The 11,414-nt window shown below is 38.3% G+C and overlaps 1 protein-coding gene across 1 annotated transcript; it reads right to left on the bottom strand.

The window, feature by feature from the left end:
• Window positions 1-1,298: 1,298 nt before the first annotated feature.
• LOC121967009 (proteasome assembly chaperone 1-like) lies at window positions 1,299-10,868 on the bottom strand (the record flags this gene model as incomplete). Its single annotated transcript, XM_042517065.1, is given in 8 exon segments — window positions 1,299-1,471; window positions 1,609-1,739; window positions 5,111-5,309; window positions 5,435-5,497; window positions 7,801-7,857; window positions 7,859-7,947; window positions 9,563-9,666; window positions 10,762-10,868. Coding segments are annotated over 8 exon segments (828 nt in total), but the record flags the coding sequence as incomplete, so codon positions are not given.
• Between the last annotated feature and the right edge of the window lie 546 nt (window positions 10,869-11,414).

Here is an 11,414-nt window from a genome sequence, read left to right as displayed (position 1 = left end):
TTTAATGCTGTGTCATTTTATTTGATGGTTTTTATGTGTATCATTATCATCTGTCTTCTTTCTAATATGTACTTGCATCTGATCTCTTAATTTGACCATCATTGTGTCTTGCATTAATTTGCTAGGGTTTTTTGGTTTCTATTCTCATATTGCTATTTGGGTTTCTTGCATCTACTTTGTTTTGTCAAAGTAACTTTGTTCTTAAAACTGCTATATAAATCTTTCATTTTAATCATACAAAATATAATCAATAAATAATTGTGTATTATTATGGATAAAGATAAGCTATTATATATATGTTTATATGTATGTTTATCTATTTATTTATTAAACATCTACCAGCTGCAAAATTATAACAATACACATTAACACATTATTATAAAATGGGACATTTTGCATAATGAGTCCTTTTACTTTTGGTATTTTGATGCAAATATGTCTGTATGCATAATTTTTATTTGTTGACAAAGTATTTCTACACCATGGCATTGCTACTTTTACTCGAGGCAGGGATCAGGATACAGTTTCCACACCACTGCCAGTTCCTCTTGTAAGCAGAATATGATAAGACAAATTGTTGTATTTTCTCAGGCTCTGTGATGTTTTTAGGATCTCTTCAATGTCACATTGCATTGTTTCAGCTTTACTGTCCAGCTCCAGATTCATTGTTGTGGTAATACCATCACTGTGTGCAAAGCAGACTGGACACTGGGGATTCATGCATTTTCCGTAGTCACTTATCCTGTTAGGGGTCGCAGGGGGGGTCTGGAGCCTGTCCCAGTTGAAATGAGGAGGCAGAGCACATCCAACACAGGTCGCTACACTATCACAAGGCTGACACATAACAATACACACTCACACCTTCAGCCAATTTAGAGATCTCTAACCTGCACGTTTTTGGACTGTGGGAGGAAAACCCACTCTGACAAAGGGAGAACATACCAACCCCACAAAACCCAAGATGACATTGTGAAAAAAAAATCCAAATTTTTAATCTTCAGAATGAGAGTAAATTTTGTGAACATCAAAGGAACTTTATCCCAATCGGTGCATTTACGGGTGCTTTCGAGCCCGCTGGCCACACCCGAGCCCAGTCACTGCAGATCATTTTTGCCAGTTCTGATGCACATGCCAAATTTCTTGAAACCCTTAAAAAACGGATTGCACAGCAGAAAAAAAATCTCTAAAAAACAATAGGTACCTTGTATTTTCAGTGCCAGTGACTGTTGGGCCCTGGCACTGAAAATGCTTGGGCCCTGATTAAGTAAATCATTAAATTACTGACATTCATTCAAAGGTTTTCTTTACTTAATCTGTTTATTAAAAAATGACAGTATTTTACCACAAGGAAATAGAATTACAATGCACTGCACAGTGTGCAACAGGACCATTTTCAGATATAAAGGTTACTCTGAATGTTGGTGGTTCTGACAAATTTGCGGAGGACATCTGTGCTGGGAGACGGGTCCAACTGAGGACAAAAACAGAAAGAAAAGCCAGAGTACAAAATGTTAAAAATAAGGAGAAGAAGAGAAACTCTTCAGATGTTGTTCAGTTTTACTCTGACCTTTAAAAGCTACTTCAGATATGAAAAGAAAAGCTGCTCACCTGTATGGACTTGCCAAGCTTTGTAAGTGCAGGCTTGAAGGTCTCCATGGTGACAGAGTCAGGGCCAATGACATCACTGTAACACTGGTAAACAACTGAGGCGATGTGGTGGACCTCGCAGTGGTTCAGTACTGAAGAAGAAGAATGCAAGGTTATCCGACGACTAGAATATGAAACAGATGGGCTGAAGACTTTCAGAGTCTGTAAGTGCAGCGGCACCAAAATGACCAAATCAGGATGAAAGACGATGTGAGCTCCGTGAGTGGAGAGGAGCACTAATGGCACCACATTTCATTGAGTTGGCAGATGCTTCTGTCCAAAGCAACTTTTTCCCCACATACACACATCAGAAGCAATTTGAGATAGTGTCTCGCTCAAGGACACTTGAGAAAAGTAGAGAATCAAACCAAAGTAAAGCTGGATTTATTGGCCAAACAATTTACATCCTGGTAACATTATGTGACTTTCCAGACTACCGGCCAGCGTTTCGGTTCATTAACTCATTGAGGGCAGTGATTACAGTGAGAAGAAGGTCTGCAGAGTCTTTTCTAGACATTTAGACACTAAAGAGAATAAGCTGATAGAGCAGTGATACTCGACCAAACGAAATCTGGGCCCAGAAAAGGTGCCAGGTGGCCCACAACCATTTTGTAATTTGCAATAAAAAATAACCTGACTCACACAAGGAAATGTTTTTGGACTTTTAGTTTGCATAGGGTGCCAGAGTGCATAAAACAGCATCAAAATAGAGCTTGTTTATCAAAAAAAGTGCCCTGAACTCCCAAGAGAGGTCCTAGCAAAGCCTGTAATGACTGAATATCATAGAAATGCCTCAAAATCTGAGAAATGTCCTTAAATACAAGAAATGTCCCCAAATCCTAGGAACATCAAAAAAATTCTTGACACATCCAAAAATCATAGAAACATCCCAAAAGCCTAGAAATGTCCTAAAATCCTAAAAAACTTCCCAATTTTTTTCTAGAAACATCCTAAAATTCAAGAAACCTAAAAAAACTTCTTGACACATCCAAAATCACAGAAATGTCCCAAAAGCCTAGAAATGTCCTAAAATCCTAGAAATGTCCTAAAATCCCAAATTTTCTACAATGTGAGATATGTCCCAAAATCCTTAAAAAATGTCCTAATATCCTAGTAATGTCCCAAAATCCTAGAAAAATCCTAGAATTCTAGAAACATCCTAGAATCCTAAAAACGCCCTAAAATCCTGGATATGTCCTAAAATCCCAGGAATGTCCTTGAATCCTAGAAACATCCTAAAATGCTGAAAATGTCCTAAAATCATAGAAATTACCTAAAATTCTAGAAAAATGTAAGGGGCTAATGCAACTGGCCGCTGGCCTCTTGTCATTTAGCGAGTTGAGTCTCCGTGCTTTCGTCTTTCTGCAGCCCGCTCTGTGTTGTTACCAACAGCCTCTACCTGTGCGTATACTTCAGGTCATGCAACTTAACCCTACTTTACCTGAATATTAAGAAGTTTCTGCTTTTCCAGCAGAAGTTATAGTGGGATACAAATTTTTTCAGGCTGCATTATTGCACAGGACAATGAACTGGAGAAAAAGACTCTGTATGACAGAGATAAGCCGGTCCTGGAGAGTGAGGTAGTTAAAGAGAGAATAACAGTCTGTAAGTGCATCAGTGTTTCGAGGTGTTAAGTGTGAATGAGGCGGAGGGTGAGCTGTTTCCGTCCAGCCTTAACGTCCTTACAAGCAGTCTGACTGGCTGAAAAACAGCTGTTATGAGAGCGTGCCCCGTGGGTGTTGACGCTCTCCGGCCTGCGGTGTCTCAGGTTGTATCCACCTGAGCAGAGAGAGATGTGGGTGGAGTCGGTCACTGAGGATGCTCTGTGCTTTCCTCCTGCAGCGTTGTGTGTATTCAGAGAGAGGAGGTCAGATTCTCTCTGCAGTTTTGAGTCCTTTTTTTAGGACTTTTTTTAGGGCTGACGGGTAAGTTAGTCCCCAGCAAGCAGAGAACGTTCCCACAACATTGGCTGACAGCTACAAGATGTAATAATGCTTTAAAGAAAACATTTTGATCTGATGTTCAAAGAATGTTTTACGGATGTTTATCATTTCAAATAATGTTCCTTGAAGAAAGAAGTAAATGCTAACTAAGACGTTACGTTATAACTGCAACATTCTGCGGATGTTTTGGTGATGTTGAGAGGTGACACATCATTGATCGTTCTTTTATAAAACGTTCCCACAATGTTACATGAGAACAAAGGAAGAACAGAGCTGACGCTTCCCCTCGCACACGCAGCAGGCAGCCAGGCTCCGACACACAGAAGAGCAAAAATGCTTCATAGACGAATGTCTTCATCTTATCGCAAGTTAGAAATGGAGTTAGTGAGACAGAAACTGTAAACTATAACATTTATGTATCCTAAATAAACAAGAAATATATTTTCTTGATTTCTCCAACGCTGACAGCAGAACCTTTAACAACAGAGCTTATCAACACTATGGTCTGTAATAATTTGGCCCAAGGACTTGTTTAATAACGGGTATCGGTACCCATGATGACTCGCCCCCCTCTTTGATGAGACCAAGGACGGTCATGTCATCTGCATATTTAATTATAATGTTGCTGCACGAGGTCGAAACACGGTCATGTGTGCAAAGGCTGTAGAGTTTGTGGCTGAGGTTTGGGGGTTCCTTTACTGGTTGTTAACTCAGCAGAGCCTCTATTTTCCATCCTCGCCACAAAAATGTGAATAAAAGGACAATTTATGTGAAAGATATAAACCTCTTCTGGTTTCTGACAATTACCTCATGTATGCACAAAATAAAATACTTGATAGTCGACAGAGCGTATCGAGAGGGGATACATTTTGTGGCAGGTTGAAAAAGCAGTCTGAAAATTTTTATATCCCTTTAACTTTTGCCAGGAAAGAAGAAACATCGCCATATTCATCGAGGTTATTAATTAAGGTTATTCATCTAAACTGGAACTTTTGCTAGTAACATTAAAAAGAAGACAATCATGCACAGAAATATTAAGGTCTGGTCATTTGACTTCGCCTTTGTATTGTTTATTCGTTGATTGTGAATTCTTTTGTGGTTACAAAGGTTTAACATTTAGCAAGTGGCGCCTAACTGCACAACTTATCAACATTAACTCATTTTCTAGAGTCAGCAGCACTCTGATGTACGACACCACACCTGACACCAGAATGCCTCTTTATAAAGCGAAAAGAAAAGGTCGACCGAGAGCACAGAGTTTCACGAGAGGTGGACGATTGATTTTTTTCTTTTCTTTTTTTTGGCAAGGGTTTAAGGTGAATGCTTCACTTTTCATCTGCAAGAGGAAAACCGTCTTTCTCCGAATCTAAAGATGCATTACTAAAAAAAGAAAAGCAAAGTCGTGCAGCTTGGATGTGCTGGATGTGTTCTCTCAAACATGAGCGAAGACAAGAGGAAAAGCTGGTGCTAATGTGGGTTTTCAGACACTTGAATTAGAGAATGTTTAAGAGTGAAAATACCTGCGGCTGGAAGTCCTGTGACTATGTTTGGCTGCTCCAGTGACTGGCACACAGGCCGACCACTGAAAGCACTGGTGTGGAGAGAGCGCAGGAAGGGAGCGGAGCTGCAGCACACATAGTCGGCCGCCTTGTACTCAGACACAGAGCTCTCTGACAGCAGAGTCACATTCAGCTGTCTGTGCTGCAGACAGTCGAACACCTACAAGGGACAGAGAGACACAACATCACCTTCACCATGTTGATTACCCCCAAAACACCCCAAATTTCTCCTATAACAACACAATTTCATCACAGTCCCATCTGACTGATTTTGCTATGTAATACCTTTTCTGTCCACTGGAAAAGCTGGTCTTCTGCAATGTAGCAAGTCACTTGGCATATCAAAACCTTCAAGAAAAGCGGCACAAGAGACATTTAATGCAACATTCGTGGATTTAAGACATGCTTAACCCTGTTGGAAACATACCAGTGTCACTTGATGGATCATAAATTAAAAGGGAAAACATGTTCATTTTCTTATTTTGTACATCCTTGATTCATTTCCTCTACTCGCTTCTCCTTCTCCTCGCTCTCTTTCACCTGAGATGCGAGTGGGGGAGGCAAGAACGAGAGACACGGTGAGAGAGGAGTCGAGGGAACAGGCACTTAATAAAACCAAATCTCCGTGCTTCAGAGCCGTCATTTTAAATCAGCGTGAATTAAACATGACGACGGCACAGCTGCATCATCAGCCGTGTGACATGCCTCACACATGGCTTTTAAGTGCTCGAAGCATCTGCATGACATTCAGCACATAAAAATACATTAACCACAGGCAACCAATATACAGTGGACAGCAGGGTTTCACATGGCTTGGACACAAAAATTCAAGAAAAGTATTAAAAATGTAACCATACGATGAGACAATAAATACTATAAAACTCAAACTGGATTGTGAGACCGTAAGTAGTGCAAACTTAAAGGTGCTTTATGTAAGATCTGGACATAATTTTAGTTTAAAAAAAAAACTAACCCTGTCAACAGAGTGTGAAGAAGTTACATCTTTGACATTATGTCCCAGATGCTTATGTAATGTATTGTAGAGATATCCACTGCTAACAGCCGGGGACGGGCTGTCCCTTCTGTAATAATACGTCCTGGCCTGAGAGACGACAGTGAGTCACTGTAGGAGTTTAGATTCAGTGGATACAGCGTGGAGGTTAAAGTCTCAGTTAGTTAGTCAGTGTGGAAGAAACACAGCGATGGCAGAAGCTCCAGGAAAATGACTGTTGCCCCCATCACAAGCAGCTCTCGAAAGAAGCAACGGCAAAGAAAAGAAGCAAAGCAAGAGGAAGCCAAACTAGAGTAAATATTGGTTTGGCTTTCTAACACTGGAGACAGCTCTTGGAGAGTAAAAAGATACAGTTTGATACTGAAATTAAAACGTTTCTTTTAGACTGGTAAACTACATCTAACGTTGGCTATTTACCAAAACATATCTTTTGTGTAACTAATGACAACACAAACTATAGGCTTACAGTTCGCGAGTTAAGTAAGATATTAAGTAAACTATACACAAACATTGCACATGAAGATCAGAAGACAGCAGCTTTATTTTGAGTGGCTGGTGACTGTAAATTGCAGTTGAGTGGACACGGTAGTAGAACGATAATTAAAGGGTGAAATACGTTCCCCTGTTCGGTTGGACAGGGTGGCTTGAACTTACATAATGCACCTTTAAGCAACTAAACTAAGGTTACTTTTGCATCTGCAGGTTCTGTAACATCTGCCCAACAGTAAAATTTCATATTAATTTCAGACGATGTGTGTCACATCGCTTAGTATCCTGCATGTCTTTGTACATAATCACATAAAATCACAGCTGACAAAAAGACTTGTGCAAAGAAAACACGCCTGTGCATCAGGTTTGGACTGTATGTAATATTTCATAACTTCCTGAAATGTCACCGGCGTATACGGTACACGACGGTATAAGTGTGCATTTAAATCAGTGATTTATACATTAATAGGTGTAGCAGTATGTGTTGTTCACAGCTGCTTGATACTGTATCAAAGTCTTCTCTTTCTGCTCATTAAAACCCTGCAGCCGTCTGAAGGCAGCAGAACAGAAATGTGTGTGATAAATCTAACGCCTCACGCACAACCATCCACTGTGTTTATCTCGATTAAATCATGTGCAAACGACACCAAGGATAATAGAAAATAACCACACACACCTCTGCACTCACCAGACTGACTGGTTATAACTCTATTCTGACAGTTTATGGAAGAGATGGCTGATTACGTCTCATTAATCCTTCGTGTCACGGCCTACTGTCCAACTCTTGTAGCTGAAGTGGGGTTTCATTTTATTCTTGAAACATGCAAACACAGCTGTATCAGGTTATATAAACAGCTTCAACAAACCATTATTGTTCATATGATTAATTTCTATTGTCATCAGACGCATCTGCTTTCCTTATATTGCTCCGATTTATTGAGGTTTTTCCTCTAATTTGCCTCCTGTTTGTAGCTTTACAATAACAGCCATAATGATGTGCTATTATACACGAGAAAATAAACAAACAAATTAAATAGAAGATCAAGTGCTAACTCATTAAACTGAAAGATTATGATTGAGTTTACAACAGGTGCTTACTGTGGCATTAATCAAACTGCACACACGCTGTTTTGCTCAGTGTGTCACTCACTGATGGGTTGTCCTTGTGTCTGTAGAAAACACACGCAGACTCCTCGCTGGTTTTGCCCGGTTACAGCCCGGCTCCGCTCGTTCCACACGGATGCATGTCCCACCGCGTCCCAGTTTTCAGAGGTGAGAACGTACACTGACAGAAACCCTGTGAAGACAGGCCGACATTAAAATGATCCTCACAGCAGACATTGGGACTGGTGTGGATATTTTCACGAAGAGCTGAAACACTGAACAGATTGATCTATCAACATAAAATTGAGTGGTGACTTTGTTGGTAACTGATTAATCATTTTAATTACTTTCTTTCTGGACAAGAAAATACCAAAAACTGAATAGCTTTTTAACTTGGAGGATTTTCTGCTTTATCCCTTTGAAACCAATAAATAAAGGGAATGAGCAACTCGAGAGGTAATGCCCAAAATAGCAAAAAGTACAAGAAAATTACCTGAAAATTAGCACACAAAAAAGAAAAGAAAAAACAAAGTAGAAACAAACAAGGAAACTACTTAAAAAAACAGTGCTTTAATAATAATAATAATTCTGTAACATAATTTTTAATATATAATTATGATAATTATATACATGGTTTTCTGGACATTTTCCAGAGCTTATTTTTTAATACATTTCTAAATCTACCAATTTCTTGCAATTAGTGTGACATTCCTTGCCAAGTTGGTCATTTCTTTTTTTTTCTTATGTTTTGGAAATAAATCGAACCAGTTTGCTGAGGGTTCAAAGGTTTAATTACTTGAAAAGTGTGGGAAGCAGCAATAGAAAAGTGATCTCAATTCAGGTTTCAGGAGTGAACTCTGGCATAACGAGTGTGAAAATTAACTTCATTTTTAAAGATTCGATGATTTTCTCAACCTTTACGTAAGTTTATCTGCATCCATGTTAACTGCTGACGAAAGTTACATTGAGGACATCACTCCCGATTTTGACCACTGACTATAGTTAAGACTGTATGTCTCTGTATATAGCCCGTGATTCTAACTGATTAAAAATAGTAGGCTGGAGGTGGCACAAGTGTGCAAAACTTGATTAAAATAGAGCCAGGGAGAGCAGTTTTCGCAAACAAACAACACACAAGAGGTGTAAGTCAGACAAAACAAGCAATTTGAAGAAATCATCTTGTGCTTTACCAAACTGTGATGGACATTTTTCACTATTTTTGTCATTTTATAGACAAAACAATCAAATGATTACTTGAGAAAATCATTAGCAAGTTATTTAGTGATGAAAATAAACATTAGTTGAAGCCATTCTGTCATTAATGGTTGACTGTATTACAGTTACTGGAGTTTTTTAACGTCTTTAGACTTCTTTTCCTTCTCCATGCACCTTGGAAGTAAGTAAACTTGTGCCAAAAGCCCCCAACCTGCATTAAATTTACATCCTGCTAACTGAATGGAATGGAGCCATCATCGATATTATTAATCGAGAACCAACAGTTCGTAACAAAGTTGAAGTAGTTACGTTACTTTTATTGATATTAACTGCGTCTGTAAGCTTGAACTGTGTGCTGATTTGCAGAGATTATTATGTTGAGCTAATAATGTTACCAGAAGTAAAAACATTTCTGGAAGTCTGTAAGACTGCAGAGCTAACGTTGCTGGATTACTCTATGTTGCAATTTCTTTTTGGGAATTATTTAAATTTAATTTGATCTGTAATATTGACTGAGCTGTCAGAAGAACTAATTACAGGTAATGTAGCAAAGAGGAGAGTTGTGACTCAGAAAGCTGCTGGCAGCCACTTACTGGCAGCGTTATGTCCCACAGCGAGGATGAAGTCTGAACACTGCAACTTGTTTCCAGACTTCAGCGACTCGGAGACTTCAGGGCTCCAGTGCAGATGAACCTCCCTGATGAAAAAGTGACGTGTTAGATGGAAGAAACCGTTGTGGTAAAACCCTAAAACAACTCAACATAATCAAATATTTAAAGATGTTTATTGAATTGCACTGGGGATGCAGGTGCCTTCAAGAAATCGCCATATTTTTGTTAAATCTCGTGCATCCTGGCATGAAGGTCTCTCTAGTAGATGTTAATCTGATTTTTTTGGGCTTATTTCACAGGTATATTTGTCATTCTCTTTCAATACTGCCGCAATAACCAGAAAAAAACTTCCCTAACAAGTATTGCAACTTTGCTCAAATACTGTAATTGGAAACAATGTTAAGGTGTTTGTACTTTTCATTTTATACTTTGAACTTCTACTTAACTTTTACTTTTTATTTTTTAAAGTGAGATGACTGGCTGCTCTGTAGACTACAAGCAAATGTAGTTAAAAAAAAACAAAACCTTGTATCAGGTGCTCATGGCAAACATAGTAAAATTATCCGTCATAATCCTCTGTCATATCCACTTTGTTAAGAATAAACAGCTTCTTTAAAAAAAAAAATCATATTGCTATTAGTTTTATTACACCATTATCACGTTACTTATTTATTTTGTTTTTTGTTATTATTTTTCTCCTGCCTTATATGCCTTGTCATGTCTTAATCCTTTTATGTCTTTTTTATACACACTAAAAAGAATAAACTGATTAGAGATAAATAAAAGAATAAAAAAAGAATAAATAGATTAAAAATAAATTTTAAATTCTAAAAATATGTCCTCTTTGCACGAGTTGAAACGAATAAATATATTGTAAAATAAGTACATACATATATGTTTTAAAATCTCTATATCTTTAACTGCACTGTAATGTGCTACAGTGTACTGATGTTACCCAAATGTCATGTGTCATGTCGCTAGCTAAGGAAGATGCTAATTAAGTTAACGTTATATAAACATGTGGCGGGAGGTACCAAAAGATGGAAACGTGAAAATGAAGACCACATACAACTTGATGTAATCAAAAAGTAATTTCATAATGATTTTGAACGTTTGTGATTATTTCCACGCTGTCTGACTCCCTGTCTCAATGCTAACGTTAGCTGGCTAACGTTATTTACCTTTTTTCCTCCAGTTCTCTGCGGATTTCTTCATCTTCTTCGTTTTCATCGAGCTCCTCCTCATCTTCCTCCACGGCCCGAGAATACACAGACAAAACTTCACCGAAAAAACGTCGCCATAATCACCAGGTTTTGTGAAGAAAACGAAAGTTTGGCTACAGGGTGAGACGGCCAGTCATGATGCACATCCGCCACTTCCGCCGGCAACAACACCCCTCAAAAATAATAACCTCAAAACTGAAATCCTTCAGGATAAAAACATAATTTTTGACAAACAAAAACCAATACACAGAAAAAGAGCAAAAAAACAACGATAGCAAAGCTGGGCAAAGGTAAACCACGCAAGAATTTTATTTTCATAGCACGTGGTTTCAGGAGGAAGCACAATGTGCTGCACAAAGTGTTGTTGGAAGTTGCAGGCAAAAAACAAAACCAGCAACCGACCATAAAAGTGAATCAAATCCATTAAATCTAATAATAAAACCTTGTAGGATAATAATTAAGATGGATGATAAAACAATGAAAGATACAAAGACATGCGAGTCAGACCTGTTAAAAAATAAATAAATAAAAGCAGTGAAAACAGAAAAATACAAGATAAACAGACCAATAAAAGATGATAACGATTGAGTGAAAAAAAAAAAAAAAAATGC

The sequence above is a fragment of the Plectropomus leopardus genome, unplaced genomic scaffold (genome assembly GCF_008729295.1).
Source record: "Plectropomus leopardus isolate mb unplaced genomic scaffold, YSFRI_Pleo_2.0 unplaced_scaffold2662, whole genome shotgun sequence".
Classification (NCBI taxonomy): Eukaryota; Metazoa; Chordata; class Actinopteri; order Perciformes; family Serranidae; genus Plectropomus; species Plectropomus leopardus.
The sequence above is the reverse complement of the archived record's forward strand: the minus strand, read 5'-3'. Positions and strand labels throughout refer to the sequence as shown.